At 46.5% G+C, this 19,764-nt stretch overlaps 1 protein-coding gene and 1 long non-coding RNA gene across 2 annotated transcripts; one reads left to right on the top strand and one right to left on the bottom strand.

Annotated features, from left to right (window-relative positions):
• Positions 1-575: 575 nt before the first annotated feature.
• Positions 576-10,146, bottom strand: LOC123593572. Its single transcript, XR_006710384.1, has 3 exons — positions 9,144-10,146; positions 5,695-5,850; positions 576-3,175 (listed from the first exon to the last, which is right to left on the bottom strand). It is a non-coding gene; the product is annotated as an uncharacterized LOC123593572 (long non-coding RNA).
• Positions 10,147-13,985: 3,839 nt separating this feature from the next.
• On the top strand, positions 13,986-19,172 carry TMEM252 (transmembrane protein 252). Its single transcript, XM_045469644.1, has 2 exons — positions 13,986-14,336; positions 18,099-19,172. Exons 1-2 carry the CDS (start codon positions 14,059-14,061, stop codon positions 18,340-18,342), a joined length of 522 nt encoding a protein of 173 aa, XP_045325600.1. The 5' UTR covers positions 13,986-14,058; the 3' UTR covers positions 18,343-19,172.
• Positions 19,173-19,764: the final 592 nt, after the last annotated feature.

Raw genomic sequence — 19,764 nt, 5'->3', positions numbered from 1 at the left:
AATATTTAACTATATTACTTAAAAGCAACCGGAGAAAGCGCGTTTTAATTTTCAACTTCAAAGCAAGGCCAAGGTGATTACTGGAGTATCCCCTGGGGACATGCAGAGGCAGAATGTATTGAACGGCATGAAAAATAGTTGAGGCTGATCAGAAGTCAGGGGCCTGACTTGTTTGTAGGCCTGGCATTGACAGGAGGGTGCAAGGGACAGAAAAGGACCCGTGGCAGTGTAGGCGAGAGAGAATCACACTCCTTTAGGTGTCACTAAGTCACATCTTTGCATGGGAGTTCTGATTAATACAGACAGGTCAAGTTGGGAGCCAGCCATCATAGATATTGGGTTAACCAGGGTCTTCCCGTCTGGCAAGCAGCAAAAATCACACTCGCAGTGACTATATAGGCTTCTGTTACACACCTGACCTTCAGCTGGCGTTAATGGCCCTTATTTGGAATATTAAACAGAGGCGCCTGGGTGGCTCGGTCGGTTAAGTGTCCGACTCTTGATTTCGGCTCAGGTCATGATCTCATGGTTGGAGCCCTGCATTGGGCTATGTGCTGACAGTAAGGAGCCTGCTTAGGATTTTCTCTCTCCCTGTCTCTCTGCCCTTCCCCTGCTCATGGTCTTGCTCTCTCTCAAGATAAACTAAAAAAACAAAAAAACCAGGTGTAAACCTCCCAGGATATTTCAACTGGCCACATACCACTTTCAGGCCATTGGCTGCTCTGTAAAAATGATTCACAACTGGTCGTCATAATTAATCCAAGAAAGGTCTTAAACACTTTTATCTATTTAAAAAGGAAAGAACCACTACCATGTATCAGCCCCTGGGCTTTGTGCTATGGTTCCAGGGCAGAGACAGAGCAGATGCGGTCCTTGCCTGGATCAAGTGTATATAGTCTTATAGGGAAAAAGACTTCACGATGAGTAAATAATTCCAATTATGCTGTGCTTTATGCTGGAATGACCCAATCTTATTCAGGAGCCAAGGAAGGCTTTCCTGAAGAGTTTATAGCCATCTGAGATTTCAACAAGCAAGGAAGGTTTGAGTCATTAAGAGATGATGGCAAAAGAGAGCTCCTGGGAGGAAGAGAACCTCCAGGGGCCCAAACGTGAGGCAATACAGAACATTCGAAAGGCTGCGAGAGCCCCAGATGGCACGTGTGAGGACCAGACAGAGGAGATGGTGAGAAACCAGTTACGGACTTCCTTCCCAGCCAGTTTACTGATTGGTGGCTTCACCCTTCGATTTCATAGGGAGGTGCCACGGTTAGTTGGTCCCTCTGGCCGCAGCATGAGAACGGATTGCCAAGGGGTGAGAGAAGACGTGGAGAGGTTGAGTTAGGAAGCAAGAAGACAGTGCTTGGGATCAGAAGGGTGGCACTCATGGGGAGAGGCGAAAGGTATCTGAAAGAGACCTTGTTGAAAGAGGCACAGGAGTGAAATAAACCAAGTTCGTAAAGGCAGTATGTTGGGTGTGAAGGGCCAAGAAGGACTCCCAGGATTCAGTTGGACTAGGCGGGGGTGATGGTAGTGCCCTTTCCTAACACATGAGCAGCGAGGAGGAGGGGTGGAGTGGGTGGTGAGGGAGCACGGTGCAGGCCTGAAAGGGATAGTGCTGAGCTGAGCTCGCGATGTGGATTGCTGAGCTTTCCGAGTGCACATGGTGAGCGGGTGGGTGAAGACAGAGCTTTGGAACCAAGAAAGACATGCAGGTAGAAACGGAAGTAGAGAGAGGTTTGAGAATCCTAGCAATGAACGAGAGTGCAAAAACCTGTAGATCTCAACGTTCGAGGAGGCCCTAGAATAAGAAATACATTTTCTATCCCGCATACGTCACCAACGCAAATGAACCTGACCAAATCTTACCTCTACCACGGGGAACGTTCAGGGATACTCTGTTCTTTCTCCCGGTGCTGGGCACAACCTGCTGTGGTGATTTCATGACCTGCCGGTGAGTTGCTACCCACAGTTTGAAAACTCTAACGTGAAGAATGAGAGATGAAAAGAGGGTCCAAAATAGCTCCCCATGGGATTCTATTGTTGAAGGAAGATTCAACGAGGGTAGGTGCGGACAAAGACAGGATCTAACGGAGAGGTAGGGGGAAGGGGCCAGGGAGATCTCTCCTTAAACTTGTAGACTAAGCACAGAAGCTCCAAGAATCCCATCCTCACCGGGGAATCTCCAAAACCAGGAAGTGGCAAACAGCCATCCTGGGAAGCTTTATCAGAGCAAAAAGAAAAGAAAAAAAAAAAAAAAAGGCCTTTCTAAACATGTCTTTCTCCCCACCCCCGACGGTTTTCCTTTTCTCTCCTTGACCAAGATGGCTCACATGGCCCGTCCCGAGCCAATCACTGGCAAAGGGAGTAGAATTACCATGATGGGCTTGGGCTGATTAACATGCTTGCCCGGTGGGACTGAGCGGGAGTTACTCTCACCTGAACCCCGTGCAGGTAAGCACCTGACCTTTAGGGCTCGACCAAGGAAGAGGATAGGTGAAGCAGTTACCCTGACTCCTTGCTACTTAAAGTGTGGTTCAGGGGCCAGCAACATTGGCGTCACCTGGGAGCTTGTTAGAGATGAAGCATTGCAAGCCCCGCCCCAGACCTGCCTTGTCAGAACCTGCACGTTCTGGAGAATTCAGGTGGCTTGCCCGGACCAGCAGTTTGGGAAGCGCTGAGACACCAGGAGACGCTCATAGTGTCTACCACATTGCCTCCTGTGACCTGGCTCTCTCTCCCTTCCTTCTCCCACTGGCTTGTTCTTCTGTTGCAAATCCCAGACGGCCACATGTGCTCTGCAAGGTTTTGCTTAAACGACTCAACAGAGCCTCTATCTTCCTCGTAAGGAAGCAGAGCAGCGTTTTGGTATAAACACAGCGAGCTTCCATCTGGGACCAACTCAAGCCATTAATATTATTCCCTCAGATCCCCGCACATCCCCGTTCGGTTCCTACGGGGTGTAAAATCCTAGCCCACCGCTGACAATGCCACTTGGCTGCTGGAAAGTTCTGTATTCTTTAAAAGCCCTAGGCAGGGTTGGAGGGGGTTGTTTGTTTTTTAAATTTGGTTTATTTCTTAGTAGAGCTCCTTTCGCCCAGTCTACAGGGGGCGGCGTCTCCTGTAGCAAGTTCCGTCCAGAGTTGGAGGCTCTGAGATTCTGAGACGCCCAGAGAGCCTAGAAAAATTTCGGAGAAAAGACAAATTTGGTTACAGAACTGGAGGATCGAACCTAAAAGGTAACGTTAAGAATTAACATAACCTGCGGCTGAAGAAAGGAAGACAGGGAACGCATTAAGTGTGCAGAAATGGAGGACATCTTACGGAGGCTTCACGCAAGCGGCTCTATTTGGGAATTTTTGTTCTTTCTTTTAAAAAAAACAAAATTAGGTGTGGACACTCAGAAGTTGACCAGCTCTCAAAGGATGCACGCAGAATGTCTTTCTCGGGTTTCTTCCTACTCATTCATCCGTCCAGTTATTGGGCACCTGTTACGTACCAGGGGCTCTGCTCTGATGATCTTGTGATTTGACTCAAACGGGCACGAGAACGTACCCTTCTAAGAACGGTGACTGTGTCACGATAGTGATGCATGTGAGACAACATGAATTCGTCCGAAATGTCCTCGACAGAGTTCTGATAAGATACAGCAGCTTCAAGGTAAAGGCACTCTTTCCTCATATGGCACGGACACTTCCGAGATCTGCCTCCAAATGGCTTTTCCTTTCTTTGACTTCATCGCTTGTCTTACCCACCGGCCTCGCTTTCCCGTCGGTATACCCATCTTTGCTTGAACACGCCAACCCCTTTCCCGCGGTTCCCTTGGTGGCGGTAGTTTTCTCCCTAAAATCCTGCAATCCTTCAAACTATTAAACTCATCTGTATTCTTCTCTACAAAGGCTTCTGGGCTCTTGCCATTTAAAATTAACGGTGAAATTAAATCGATGAAAAATGAACTCTTTCCTCTGTATTCCTCTAACATGATGCTCCAACTACTCTGGCCCTTATGCTTCTCTGTATTACGGTTCCTTTCCCCCCACCCCCCATGCCTCAATGGTAAGCTCTCTAAGAACAAAGACCACATCTTATGTTTTGTGTTCCCCCCAGCACCTAGCTGCGTGCCCGGTGAGACACAGTTAGTGTTGCTCACCAAATATTTCTGCCTATTAGAATCTTCTGGGCCTGACCGGTTTGCACTTCTTGGACCCCTATGGTTGATTAGGGACGTGTAGCCAATCACTACCAATGAATCCTACGTAAAATGGTGCGTGACGCTTCTGGGCTGAAATTCTAATCACAATCAGTGTGGTCTTTTCTCTTGGCTATTGTGACTATTAATGTTCTGGACAATAGCTCCTCCCTCGGCTGGGGTAATGTCAACTTATAACAGAGCCCCAGCAGCCCCATGATGGATGTGTTGAGTGAACGAAGAAATGCACTTTTGTTATTTAAACTCACTGACATCTAGGGTTGGTTGCTCTGAAGCAAAGCCTAGCCCGTCCCGAGTGAGATATTTGTAAACGGTAGGTGATCAAGAAATACTGCAAGTCTATAATTTTCTTACATCCACTGGAAACAGCAATTAGTAATTTTATCTGTTGTAAGCTAATCAAGAAAAATTGCCAGCCTTAAAGTCAGCTGTCAAGAGAGGCACTGTGAGGTAAGATGAAGACTAGATAGTTAGCCGTCGGTTTGCCGACTGGCTGTAAGTGACCTCGGTCGCTGCTCCTCCCAGAACTCAGCATCCTCCAGTCCCAGTTGGAGCTTATACTTATCTCGCAGTGTTGTGAGAATTAAAGAAAGCAAACCAATGGTACCTGGCACACGGAACTCAATACGTGATAATGACAGTTTTTTTAGATAAGTTTTTCAAGTCAGGCCATGTGAAAAGCGAGAAATGTGAGAAATCATACAGATTTCAATTTCACCTGAATTATTCCCGTCCTGCGGGTCGGTGGCAAAATGTCCCTTCCGTCCTTCTTCCATACGTCTTTCAAAATATGAACAAATTTGGGCCCTTATTGACTGTTTTTAAAAGCCTGTGAGACTACTCTATATTTTGAGATAGTAATTTATGTCTAAATCTCAGCTTCTCATTGGAAAATAGGACTGTTTTTAAGGAATTATTCATTTTTCCCCTGTGCTACACACCAGTGACTCATTTTAAAGAAATAGAGGCACTGACAAAAAGAAAGAGGAAAAAAAATAAGACCCTGGATTTGTTTTCCAGGTTGTGTGTGTGTGCGAGCATGTGGATAGGAAATGGGAATCATCTGCTTTTAAGAATCTCTATAGGGGCGCCTGGGTGGCTCAGTCGGTTGAGCGTCCGACTTCGGCTCAGGTCGCGATCTCACTGTCAGTGAGTTCGAGCCCCGCGTCGGGCTCTGGGCTGATGGCTCAGAGCCTGGAGCCTGCTTCCATTCTGTGTCTCCCCCTCTCTCTGCCCCTCCCCCGTTCATGCTCTGTCTCTCTCTGTCTCAAAAATAAATAAAACGTTAAAAAAAAAATTTAAGAATCTCTATATTTATAAAGTTTGAAAAATCGTCCTGGGTTTGATGATGAACCCAGAGTAATTGTTGCCTTTTGCTTTTTAATCTTGATTTCCAACACTTGGTCAAGCGTACTGAACTATTCATCCCAATACACTGAAATAAAGGTTTCTAACACTGTGCATGTCACAATCCCAGGATAGCTTACAGTTACTGTCATGGCATCTTCACGACTTGGTTACACTGCTCGCCGCAAACAGGCATAACTTCAGTCCCTCAGTGTAAACAGAGAATGACTCATCCTTCTGAGGCAGTAAATAGCAACCTGGGTAGACGAACACCATCTTTAGACTTTTTCATACACCTGTAATGTAGAAACACATCCCCTCTGAAATACTTTATACGTATTTTGATGTGTGCCGAAAGAAACATGGTGTGCCAAGGGCACCTTCCTATTTCTAGGGCTTTAATAAGAGGAAGGAAAATCTGAACATCCATATTTCCCAGCCCGACTAAGGATCCACTTCTGCAATAGCACCAAAAAGTAGAAGAGGGGAAATCAAGTCAGAAGACAGGAATGCCTATATTGGTCTTCTCTGCTCCCAAATGAACCTTCTTTCCTGCGTGCCCCTCCATCTCCTATCCCAAGTCTTTGCCTTGGTTCTGATTACTCAGCTGAAAAAAAAAAATCAGAGTGAGTCAGGAGAACTTATCGAGCTGCCACATGGCACACATTTTAGTTAGTCTTCAGGATAACATATTTCTCTGTCCTCAAGGACCTTATTATTCAGAGCTGAAGAAATAAAAGAAAATTAGTAATTATACTCCAACTGGATGGTCTGTAAAGGCCATCCTTGAGTGTGCAATCATAAAAATAATGTTTTCAAAAAGCACATGTTGTTCTAGTGAAGACAGTGAAATACAAAATCACATATATGGTTTTATCCTAATTGTGTAAATAATGCCCACTCGTGTCATCGTATACTCCGAAAAACGTTAGGGGCAGATTGGCAGGCTGAGAACATCTGTATGCTTTTTGTCCCTCCCCAAATTCTACTGAAACGTCACACAAGAAAAGTTAGAATGGAAGATCGGAAAATGTGAGGATTTCCTAGAAAATGAAATGAAGGAAATTGGATTGACAGAGCAATAAAAACTTTTTAAAAAACCAGTCAAAGGATACTGCAAAGGTAAGAGCTATTTGTACACTAACTGGAAGAACTTCAAGATCAAGGTTAACCTGTAGCATGTAGGGCGGGTCCTTGTCAATCATAATCTGGTCAGTAAATTAAAAGATTGCATTACGAACTCAGGAGCCGGTCATGATCTGCCCATGTCCTTCATATGCTGACGTTCTGACAACAGGGTGTTTGCTTCCACGTTACAGCCTTGTAACTGTTTCAGACAGTGAGCCTGGGGGTGCCTGGGTGGTTCAGTTGGTTGAGTGACTCTTGATTTTAGCTCAGTTCACCATCCCAGGATCATGGGGTCGAGCTCCATGTTAGGTTTCAAGCTGAATGTGGAGCCTGCTTGGGATTCTCTCTCTCTCTCTCTCTCTCTCTCTCTCTCTCTCTCTCTCTCTCCATCTGCCCTTCTCCCCTGCCTGTGCATTCTCTCTCTAAAAAAGTAAGGAAACGGGGCACCTGGGTGGTTCAGTCGGTTAAGCGTCCGACTTCGGCTCAGGTCATGACCTCACGGTTTGTGAGTTCGAGCCCCACACCGGGCTCTGTGCTGACAGCTCGGAGCCTGGAGCCTGCTTCAGATTCTGTCTCCTTCTCTCCGTGCCCCTCCCCAACTTGTGCTCTGTCTCTCTATTTCTCTCAAAAAATAAATAAATGGAAAAAAAATTTTTTTTAAAGTAAGAAAGGAAAGGAAGAAAAGGAAGGAAAGGAAGGAAGGAAGAGAACCTGGGGGCTAGCCTATCAGAAGGGCTGACTCTGGACCTAGAATTAGAGTAGAACTTGATAAATCTACATATACAACAATAGGAACAGGGTGGGAAGAGGTGACAAGAAGAGGAAAGCACCAGATGCTTCTGATATGAGAGGTTTCCAGATCTCATATGCTGTAGAGAGGAACCTCCCACACCAAGATCATCTAACTGCACACCCTAAAAGCTGGCCCCGATCATCAGCACTTTATTCGCTGGGATGATTATTGCAGCCATAAAACAGAAAAGCAGCCGTGTGAAAGAGATAATCAGACTTCTGGATTATTAAAAATATAATCACCATTCCTTAAAAATTGAGCTGAGTATCTAAACGGGCACAGATGAATATTAAATTAATGAGCCGGAACATTTGGCTAAGGGACGCTTCCAGAACACAAGGCAGGGATAAAGAAATTTCCAGAAGCTCCCACATCTATCTAAAGAGTTTGTAAGGGAAGGAACAAAGAGAATAGATAGGACGACATAACAAAAATCAGAGATGATTGTTGTTTGGTACTGAAGAGATATTATAAACTTGTGGATTTTTATGTATGGTGTTTCTATTTACTTCCGTTTCTGAAATGTTGGTGCTCAGATCGTCCCATCTTGGGCTAGTGCAATCGTTCTCAGCCAGGGGCAGTTTTGATCCCCAGGGGACGTTTAGCAGTGTCTGTAGATATTGCTGATTTCCGTGACTGGATATCTAGTGGGTAGAGTTACCACTAAACACTGCACGATGCACAGAAGAGTCCCTGTGGCAGAGGATTTTTTGGCTCCAAATGTAAATAGTGCTGAGGATAAGAAACCCTGAGCTAGCGGAGACCTCTTCAGGGGGGCTCCCATACCCATTAGGCATAACTCTTGGAGTGTTCGTTCACTTCCTTGCTTTCCATTTTAACATTACATCTCTTGGAGCTTCTGCCTGAGCCCCAGAATCATCCACTTCTCCCAAGATAGCTGGGTTTTTTGGTGGGATGGTACATAGAGACAATAATCAGAGTACCGTGGATGCTCATGGCTGCTGGGTTGTCACTGTTTGCAAAAGAAGATCACGGGGCATCTGGGTGGCTCAGTCGGTTAAACGTCCGACTTCGGCTCAGGTCGTGATCTCCCGGTTCGTGAGTTTGAGCCCCACACGGGGCTCTGTGCTGACAGCTCAGAGCCTGGAGCCTGCTTCAGATTCTGTGTCTCCCTCTCTCTCTGCCCCTCCCCTGCTCACACTCAGTCTCTTCTCTCTCTCTCTCTCTCTCAAAATAAATAGACATTAAAAATTTTTCAAGAGAAGACCAACATGAAAGAGAATTTCGTAAGGTGGGACACAGAACCCGCATTATATTTGCAAGTAATTGACCATCATGCCAACTGGTGTAAAAGCAGGCCGTCCAATTCTGCCCTGCCTTCGCCTTCTGCTCTGATTCAAAATGGTCACAGAAGTTGGGTCTCTTTTCAGTTTTCCACAGATCCACAAAGAAAATAAATCTTTTCTGGCTTATTTCTGGATTAAGTTGGAAGCTGAGCTCTTTCTAGAACAGAATTTGTCTTCTTCCTTGGTCCATAGACATGACTCAATTTTCTCACCAAAACTTCATTCAGAGAAACAGGTGGCCAGCTCATGGGTCACAGTTTGTCAATTTGAGTTTTTAAAATACTGTTCAAGAATACGATTTATCTTGATTCCTAAGCGTTTTGGCACCCCAGAAGTTTTGTACGCTAAACGAATAACTCACAGGTCTCACCGGTCCTGGCCTTGCTGGGCATTCTCTGTCCTTCGTGCTCACTAGGTTCATCCCAAGGGGAATGCGAGCCTTGTGCCTTGGTCTAATATCACCTTACCGCACGGTGCCACACATTTTCTGAGAAGCTGTCGTTCCCTGCCAACCTAAAAATGTCTGCATGTAAATCTTCCTGAGTGAGTGAGGGGAAAAAGAGAGGTGGGGCAAAAGTTTCAAAAGCAAAGAAAACAAGGAGAAGGAAGTGGCCAGTGCTCAATGAACCTGCACGTGTGAAAGGCTAATCCAGAAATCACTCAGTAATCACCACCATGAAATCGGACCGGGCTGACATGGCTGGCTACGCATATGCTCACCTTTCCCCCCTCCCACAAAGCTTCACTTCCTAAACCAAAGTGACCTTCTGAAATCTGGCCACTCTCCCCCAGCTCTTGACCCCTCCTGTGCAGCAGCTCCTACACACCCTTAGTTAGCTTCCTTCCAAAGTCCCCATTAGCCTCTCATCCAAAACAATACAATTTTCCTGTTTTTGAGAGAAGGGCGCTGGCCCATGTGCACGGTAAACAAAGGCCGGAGTGCCGAGAGCTGTTAGGAGCTGCACAAAATCTACATATTACACAGGAGAGTCCGAAAGAAGGGTGAGGGTTCAGGGGCCTCTGACATGGGAGGCAAAACAGCGCTTGGACCTCAGCTGCACTCAATGTTCAGAAGTGCTCATGGGTCAGTCACGCTCAAAGGAACAGTGTTGAAAGAGTGATTATGTTTTAAGATGGTTTGGCTGGCGGCCAGATAACATCTTACTGTCTATTGCCAAGTCAGGAGCTTTTGCTGACGAGTGAATTTTTAAGAATTATAATAATGAATAAATAAACTGGTTTAAAAGCAAGACATTTTCTAGATGGATCTCCTTTTTGAGAGAGAGAGAGAGAGCTAGAGAGAGAGAGAGAGGGAGAGAATCTTAAGCAGGCTCTATGCTCAGCGTGGAGCCTGACACAGGGCTTGATCCCACAACCGTGAGATCATGACCTGAGCCGAAATCAAGAGTCAGACGCGTAACTGACTGAGCCACCCAGGCGCCCCCGGGATGGATCTCTTGAAGGGGACTCGGGACAGGAGGACTATGGCTTGGCTTCTACTGGGTCCCAGAACACCTCTCTAACAGAGATGGGCTTCTACCCATATTCCTCTGGTGTATTCTTCTTCCCATCAGTCCCAAGCCGTCTGTATCCACTCGGGTGACTCAGAAATCTGTGTCTCAGTCTCTCTCCCTTTAAATGGAGTCGATATTTTTGGCCCCTCCTTCTCACACTTAGTGCTGGGTGATTGGCGAGGTGGACAAGATCAGGAACATTGGCCTGGGCGGTCAAAGCAGACCTAGGAGACAGGACAGAGCATAAGGAAGCCAGCCAGAGGCTCAGAGAGCCCCTGAAACTGAATCTTCAGGTGATGTTTTGGTATTGGGCTCTTTATTGGATTTTTACAAATTCTCTCCAGCCCCGAGGATTCGGCCTGTGTTTTCTCTTCTGTCATCACAACCTCCCTTCTGCTTGAGGTTCTGCATCTTCCAGACTGACGGAGACCAGGGTGCTTTCTCTCACTATCTGTGCTATTTCACTGTCACCATTTTTGAGGCATTAAAGGAGAATAATGCTCAGAGGGCAGTCATGCATGTGGTTCAGAACTGAAGCAGAATCACAGTTTATATATATATATATATATATATATATATATATATATATATATATTACTGTGATTCTATATATATATAATTTAATAATTTATATCTTTAATAATAGTAAACACAAATAGACAAAAATAACTTCCGCCTAAAGCTTACGGGAGGACGTCTCAACCGTCGTGAAAGAGACACATGGTTCCCAGCAATGCTTCATGCTTCCGTATTGATTTTTTTCTCTTTCTCTCTACTTTCTTCACAAACTACAGATACTCCTGGTCTTTCTTCTTGATGCCCCACCTCCCCGCAGAGAAACTCCTCAACTCTTCTGAGCCCAAGATCGTGCCCTTTATTTTCGATCAAGTAAGTGACTCCTTTCCTCCTCCTGCTGTCTCCTGGATCTTGCCCCTTCCTACCCAACTTCACCACCAATAATCACAGCATTGATGATGTTAACAAAAATGGTGAGCGTGATCACAGCCTACCTTCACGGGGTGGGTTCTGTGTGCAGACACTGTGTAAACACTTAACCCCGCTTGTCCCCTTTGAGACAAAGGGCTGTCCCCAAAGAGCTGGCTTAGTTATATATTGCTGCCTAACAAATTGCCACAAAACTCAGCAACTTAAAACAACACACGCTTATCATCTCACAGTTTCTGTGGGGCAGGAAGCTGGGTGTGACAAAGCTGGGTCCTTAGCTTTGCGGCCTCTCAAACTAGGTGTTACTTAGGATATAGTCATCTCAAGGCTCAACTGGGCAAGGATTTGATTTCAAGTTCCCATGATCGTCGGCAGGATGCAGTTTCTCCCTGACTGTTGGCCACAAGCTGCCCTCAGTTCCTTGTCATACGGGCCTCTCCAATAGAGCCATGCCCTTTTTCAAAGGGTATAAGCCATGAGGACAATAGAAAGTCTGCTAGCAAGACAAAGCTAGTGGGGAGCCTTGGTGGCTCAGTCGGTTGCGTGACTGACTTCAGCTCAGGTCATGACCTCACGGCTCGTGAGTTTGAGCCCCACGTCAGGCTCTGTGCTGACAGCTCAGAGCCCGGAGCCTGCTTCGGATTCTGTGTCTCCCTCTCTCGCTGCCCCTCCCCCGCTCCTGCTTTGTCTCTCTCTGTCTCAGAAATAAATAAACATTAAAAAAAAAAAAGATGAAGGTACCATCTTTTGCAACCTAATTTCAGAAGTGACAGCCAGCCATATTCTATTTTTTAAAAAAAATTTTTTAATGCCTTTATTTATTTTTGAGAGAAAGAGACAGAGCGCCATCAGGGGAGAGGCAGAGAGAGAAGGAGACACAGAATCTGACACAGACTGCAGGCTCTGAGCTGGCAGCACAGAGCCCGACGTGGGGTTCGAACCCAGGAACCGCGAGATCGTGGTCTGAGCTGAAGCCGGGTGCTTAACCGACTGAGCCACCCAGGCGCCCCAACCATATTCTACTGGTTAGAATCAAGTCACTGTGTCCAGCCTACCCTCAATATGTCCAGCCCACACTCAAGGGGACACAGATAACAGAAGGCGGGGATCAGCAGGGGCCATCTTGGAAATCTGAAAACCTCAAGACCAATCGGGGAAGAAGGGAGAACAAAAGGGTTGTTTTCAGACTGTAAGGATAATAGCAACACTAGAAGAAGAAAGTAGATCGGGGTAAATATTAAAGCGAATAAGGGTAGAGGTTAGGAGGCGGAAGAGGGAAGCGTCTTATATCATTTTTGATCCCGTGTCTTTCTCTCTTTTAGCCCGTAACATGAGATGATGGGTATGCGGCTAAAGGATGTGCAGGGAACTACGGGGCACAGCACAAAGAATTCCTTTTCCCATTGGGAAAGTAAATGGAAAATAACCGTAACGGAGGAGCAGAGTAGAGGAGCAGCGGGGAGGGACTGAAGACAATCTCTCTGCACAAATGTGACCCAGAGTCCCGGTGGGCAGGAGACTCTCGGCAGGGACATGCCAAACCATCAAATAAAATTGGAAGGAATCGGAGCACGTGCCAGATCTTGAACAGGGTGTCTGTGACCAAAGACGGTCAAGACGGAAGAAGTGAGCCCCAGACAGAAAACAGAAGGCTGGTTCCGTAAACCTTTTTTGAGGCGCAGCTACCTAGAGCAAGGTAGAGGGGAGAGGACAGGGAACATTTTTTTTTGCACTGCAGCTACCAAAACAAATTTCATTTCATATGTATCTTCAGAGGGGAAGAAAGACTGCAGGACTTTTCAGAGGCTTTGCTATGCTTTGTGACACCCTAAGGTGCACGTAAGGGAGGGTGTGGATTGAACAGACACCGCTTCTCACACGTGTCTGTCTGTTTGGTGCGGTGGCGGAGACATGCTACACGTTTTAGGGCGTACTCTTTCATCAAATACCTGTGGCCTCTTGCAAGAGCAGGAAAGTTAAGCCAAGCATGGTTGCCAGCAGTTGAGCAATAAGCAAACATTTTTTCTCGAACACCTGCGTGTTAACCAGCAGTGACCCCACGATCTCAACGTTTGGGTCCAACGGTGGGAAAGATACAAAACCAGAATCAGAGAAGTCACCAGGTCATCACCTTTTCCAACCATTCCCGGAAATTCCCCCCCAAACTCCCAAAGCTCCGCCGATTACAATCCTTCTCTCCAGAATTCCCTTTCCTCCCCCTGTGGATGCTCATTTTCTTATCCACAGAGAAGGAATCAGGGAGTTCATCCCCACGGGATTTTCTCCTGGAATTTTTCCCAGTAACATAGGGCGAAGGCAATAACGGGAGTTCCATTGAGAGAGGCACGACATACTTGTTAAGAGCTTTAAAAATGTCTTTTTAGTACAGAGGGAGAGAGAAGAAATCAGGGAAGGATCCCCTGCCAAACCACAAAGAAGATAGTTCATCAAGGAATGCTAATTTCTCGAGCTTTAGTGGAGAATTACCCACCAGGGGGATTAAGAGATCCGTGCCCTTTTAATCAAAGGAGACCTTCCCTCAAACAACTGGGGTTGGCCGAGGGTCCAGCTCGGAAGAGCAACACAGCAGTGAGAAGCCACGCCTTCCTGCATTACACAATGCTGTGTTTTTAGGTTAATCCTCCAAGGATATTATGGTTACTTTCAATGGTTAATGAATAGCTTCTAAGTGCCTACTTCACTTAATTGTCCAAAGGCCACTTGGTCCCAGAGCATATAAAGCTTTGAGCTGGCTAATGAAAGCATTCTCGAGGAGCAAGGGAAGCAGGGGAGAGGAAGGGCTACGGAGGGGCAGGGATGCGGAACAGAACCGGTCTAGTGCTCTGTGCCCTTGTCCTCCTGACGGGCTTCCTGATGATCTGCCTGGGAGCCTTCCTCATTTCCTCAGGATCGATGTTCAACTGTCGAGGGAACCTGATCCTGGCCTATATGCTTCTGCCCCTGGGGTTTGTGATCCTTCTGAGTGGAATTTTCTGGAGTACCTACCGCCAGGCCAGGGAAAGCAAAGGGGTGTTCACGCACGTGCTCAGACGACACCTTGCTCACGGGGCACTGCCCCTGGCCACAGTCGACAGGTACGTGCTGAAAAGCCAGGGGACAGAGGGGAGCTGCAATGGGGCTGAGTTCTGGAAAAGTGGAATGACCCTAATCCCACAGTGGAATAATATCCACGTCCCGCCAGGCTGTATGTCCAGAAATGGAGCTTTCTTGTTGGGAAATTACTTGGGGTTAATCCTTAGGAAGCATGGGGCTGCTTCTGGGGAAATCCGTCAGGTAGAGGGAACTTATATCAGAGAAACCACCTCTCCCCCGTTGAAGAGCTACGTCAGCCAACTTAACAGGCCCAACTCTTAGGTTCTTTCGTTGTATCATGGGAGCTGTCCTTAGGGGCAGGGGGTGGTTAAGTTACCCCCACAGCCTGGCTACCGGGTTATAATGAAAGCCAGTTCCAGGCCCAATTCTGCCACACAACAAATGAACAGACAGGCGTAGAATTAGTCCTGCCACCTCTTCACGAACTCTGTGTGGTCCCAGCTTACGGACCTTTTGGGTGTTCTGATCACACCTTGCGTGAAAGATTGATTCAAGGCCAGACAATAACATTCCAGAGGTAGTTCAGTTAATCTTACCACCTCACACCCCTTATGATGGCTATCGTTTGAAACACACACACACACACACACACACACACGGAAAACAAGTGTTAGCAATCCAAAACCTTATACACTGCGGGTGGGAATGTGAAATGGTGCAATCATTTTATGAAGAATAGTACAGAGCTTAAATATAGAATTACTGCTTGATCCAGAAATTCCACTTCTGGGTATACAGACAAAAGAATTAAAAGCGGGAACCTGAAGCGGTATCTGTATACCACTCTTCCCAGCAGCCTTATTCACAAGAGCAAAAAGGTGGAAACAGCCCATATGTCCACCAGTGGATGAAGGAACAAAAAAGTGTGGTCTACACCCACAGCGGATTATTATTCAGCCATAAAGAGAAGGAAATTCTGACACATGCGACAGTGTCGATGAACCTTGAAGACATTATGCTAAGTAAAAAAGCCAGACGCAAACAAATACTGTATGATTCCACTTATATGAGATGCAGCGAAATTCACAGACAGAAAGCAGAACAGTGGTGACCAGGGCTGGCGGTGGGGGAGGAGGGACTTACCATTTACTGAGTACAGAGTTTCAACTTGGGACGATGGAAAAGTTCTGGAGATGCCTGCGTAACGGTGTGGCTGTACTGAATGCCGCTGGTCGGTACACTTAAAATGGATAAGTGGTCAATTTCAGGTTATATATATGTTGCCACAGTATAGCCAAATGCAGTTCACCTGGGGGTTGGTATCAGACAACCAAAACCCTCCTAACTCTTGGCCCACCCAACACAGGACCATTCAGGGATAAAACCTCAAGCATCATCCTTAAGACACAGGCTGCAAGACTCCTTAAAAAAATTCTTTTGCCTTCTTGACCTAAAATATCTTAGCTACTCAACATGGATGGCACTGGAGAGTGTGATGCTAAGTGAAATAAGCCATACAGAGAAAGACAGATACCATATGGTTTCACTCTTATGTGGATCCTGAGAAACTTAACAGAAACCCATGGGGGAGGGGAAGGAAAAAAAAAGAGGTTAGAGTGGGAGAGAGCCAAAGCATAAGAGACTCTTAAAAACTGAGAACAAACTGAGGGTTGATGGGGGGTGGGAGGGAGGGGAGGGTGGGTGATGGGTATTGAGGAGGGCACCTTTTGGGATGAGCACTGGGTGTTGTATGGAAACCAACTTGACAATAAACTTCATATATTGAAAATAAATAAATAAATAAATAGTATAAACCATTGGAAAAAAAAATATCTTAGCTACTGCATGTATCCTTTTATTCCCCCAAATGTTTGTTTACATTTGAGAGAGAGAGAGACAGAGACAGAGACAGAGCACCAGCAGGGGAGGGGCAGAGAGAGAGGGAGACAAAGAATCCAAAGCAGGTTCTGAGCTGTCGGCACAGAGCCCAACATGGGGCTTGAACTCACCAACCGTGAGATCGTGACCTGAGCTGAACTCGGACGCTTCACAGACTGAGCCACCCAGGTGCCCCATATGCATCTTGATTATAAGCAATTTTACCCATGATGGTTGATTTTTGGCATTATGCTAATTAATAAGATACAAATTATAATAACCAGCCCCCATTTCCAATGTTTATTATGCTAACTAGCAAGGTCTCTGGGTTTGATAAAAGATTAAGATAACTGAAATGATCATAGATGATGCTTCTCGAGGGATGATTTTTTTTTCTTGTATAAATGTTAGATGATTGCCTCGAGAGTGTGAATCCCTGATAAGAGTGATTGCCTATAGGCGGCAGCTCGAATTTACTAACACATGCATAACATCCCAGCGTGCTGAATTATTTTAGTCATCTATGACGCGGCTATCATGACACCACATTGACCTGCCTCTTCCCACGGCACCTAATAGGTACCCAGCCTACTCAGAGCGGCCAGTAAGTCAGTTAAGGAAATGTTGCATTGCTGAGAAGCATTTGTATTCAAAATGGGAACCCACACCGGGCACCAGGCATCAGAGCAGATGAGTCTGCGGTGGTGGAATGTGGGGCTCCGAGAATGTGAACTGGTGTGGGCGGACGGGTTTGGGAGAGGTGGATGGGATTTGGGGGCGGGTGGCAGTGATCCGGAAGCTTCTCAAATCACTCCAGGCAAAAGCTCACCTCTCTGTCTTCAGTGTCTTTAGGCGTGTGCCCTGTGACACTTCTGAGTGAAGGCTGAGATTTATGCCATACAGTAGACAGCGTCTTTAGCCATCTGGCTTTGGGCCTGGTAATATTTGGAATGGCGCTGTGGCCACAAATGGCAATCTCTGTTCTGTTGTGGTTACATACCACAAACACTCCCCGTAGGCACCGAGGGATTCGCGCTATAAATAAACCCATCAAGCTCACCCTCTCTCTTCCTCACCTCGCACCAACCCCCACCCCGTCCCATTCATGATGGAGAAGCCAGAAGGATTCAGCAATTAGCAACGTTGGGCAAGATTACCGATGAAGACATCACCTTCGGCGGGAATGGCTCCTTTCGCCATTGGCCTATTGGCATAGAAAGGGCTGCAAGTGAAATCTACGTGAAGTTGTCAGTGGAGATAGTTTGAGAAACGCGTTATGTTTTTTGGAAACGTGCTTGCTGAGACTTGAAAAAGGGAGAAGAAAGAGGGGAGCATCTGTCAGAGTTGAGGAGACTGCACCGAGCTGGGGTTTTTTGTGTTTTGCTGTGTTAATGTTTTACGTGAGTGTAGTTGACACACAATGTTACATTAGTTTCAGGGGTATAACATAGCGATCTGACCAGTTTGTGGGCTCTGAGGATCTGAGACAGTGAGTGCAACCACAGAGAGAAGGAGGAGTGTATGCACGGGGACAAGGAGATGATGAGTTAAATAACTGGGTGGAAGGCAGCTCCAGCATTGAGGCCCCCTCCTCCTGCCCTCTAGAAGAACCCCCAGCTGACAGCCCCTGGTTCCCGTGAGCAAGAGAGAGGGAATAACTCGGAATAACCCACTGGGAAAAATATGACTGTAGAGTCACACATCCCATGGCTGATGAGGAGGGTTTTGCTGGGGAAAAAAAAAAAAAAAAAAAAGCACATTTTTTAAAAAACTGGTGATGCCAGGGAAGAAGTACATCTGTTTCAAAATCAATGTTTCTTAACAGTTTGGCTTCACACAGTGTGATTTGAGAGAGTCAGGCATATGCCTCTTTGGCGTTAACCGCTTAAATAACATGTGTACGTGTGTGGCATTTTGATCCCCAGGCCAGATTTCTACCCCCTGCGTATGAAGAGAGTCCTGATGCAGAGAAGCAACCCTGTCCGGCAGAGGGAGAGGCCTCGGATGTCCCTCCACCTGTGTACACAGAGATGGGCCTTGGATTCGAGGATTCACCTGACGCCCGCCCAGAAGCCCCACCTTCCTACGAGGAGTCCGTGGCAGGCGGGGTGGCGACAGCCACACCATTTGCAGGACGCTCAGGATGCTGAAGCAGGAGATACTCTCTAGTGCTTGGGATGCACCCTCATGGTATATGGCTGCTGGTAGTAAACGCGGGCACTGGACGACGGGAGGGAAAGGGTCTTCGGGGACCCTCATGAGCGCACGCCAAGGAGATGCGGGAAACGACAGCATTACGGTTTCCTGGACGTGCTTTGGTCTGCAAGGGCTGTGTGGGGTCCCGGAAGGGTGTGGTGGACAGCAAGCCACATTTCAAAGGATCCACACTAATCCCAGCCCAGGTGGGCTTTTGGACTGCCGTTTGGAGCTGTGCCCCAAGAGGCTTCTAGCTCTCACTCAACCCCCTCCAGCACCCCAGCCCCCAACGGGGAGAACAGGTGCTGCTCATGGACAGCCATGGGCTTTCAGGTACACTACCCAACAATTGCAAGAAGAAAGTGTGCTGGAGACGAAGGGTCATCATCCCGTTTAATTTGCAGGTTTTGGGGGCTGGCTTTGCAGCTCCCCCCGTTTACCCTATTAACTAGAGTGACAGCGTAATAATTCACCTTGAGGGAGGTTTCCTCTTGGAAGCCACGAATGTTACTTGGTATGACTTTCTTTTAATTGTGTGTGTGTGTGGTTTCTATGTGGACAGCAACTGTAATATTTGCTTTCAAAATGGCTGGAACACAGAATTTTGAAGGAAGATCTTAAAAACGGGATGGTTGTACAAGCAGAGAGGACAAGATTTCTCAGACACTCAAGTGGAACAGACTTAAAAATTCATAAGGCACAGAATTTAGGGGGAAGAAACTGTATTAGCCATAGGTTGTATGAATCTAGATTTTGATGTAAATGTTGAAAAGCATTAAAATATACATGTATATTTCAACAAATCCCTCTGTGAATCTCTAGACTTTGAAAGAAAGGAGACTATGGTGGAATGCTTTGATCCTTAACAGAAAGTTCTCTGTGTCTCAAGATATGGCTCCATGCATTTTTGACTCGGGACATTTCTTTTAAAACCCCCTGATTCCTCCTCAGCTTTATTATATTTTATGATATGTTTTAATATAAGAAGACAAGTCGGGTGGCAGGGTGGAGGGGAGAGATGCAGCTTAATGTCTTAGCGCTTGGACAAGAGTCTTCTCTCTGGGCCTCAGTTTCTTCCTCCATCAAGTGAGGAATTTATGCTGGGATTAATATCTAGCAATTACAGAGTGTCTTTTATAGGATGGGCTCTGCACCATAAGCTTTGTGTGCTTTGGATTTAGCCCTCAATATACCCTTCGGTAACAGGCGCAGTGGCTATTCCCCTTTTACAGACACATAAACTGAGATTTTGAGCCATTAAGCAACTTTCCAGATAACATACAGTTGTTTCCGGGAGGGTGAAGCAGGGTCCACAGAGGGGCGTGAGAGGATTTTTCGCTTCAAACATTTGTGCTGGGTTAGCCCTGTCTTACTTTCCTCCTCCCACGGAGCAGT

This window comes from Leopardus geoffroyi, chromosome D4, assembly GCF_018350155.1.
Source record: "Leopardus geoffroyi isolate Oge1 chromosome D4, O.geoffroyi_Oge1_pat1.0, whole genome shotgun sequence".
NCBI lineage: Eukaryota > Metazoa > Chordata > Mammalia > Carnivora > Felidae > Leopardus > Leopardus geoffroyi.
This window is presented reverse-complemented; position numbering and strand designations above follow the sequence as displayed.

Excerpts from the sequence above, each read along its gene's own strand:
- TMEM252 (XM_045469644.1), top strand. The coding sequence starts at position 14,059 with ATGCGGAACAGAACCGGTCTAGTGCTCTGTGCCCTTGTCCTCCTGACG. Across the intron at positions 14,337-18,098 it reads CCCCTGGCCACAGTCGACAG|GCCAGATTTCTACCCCCTGC; the intron begins GTACGTGCTGAA and ends TTTGATCCCCAG.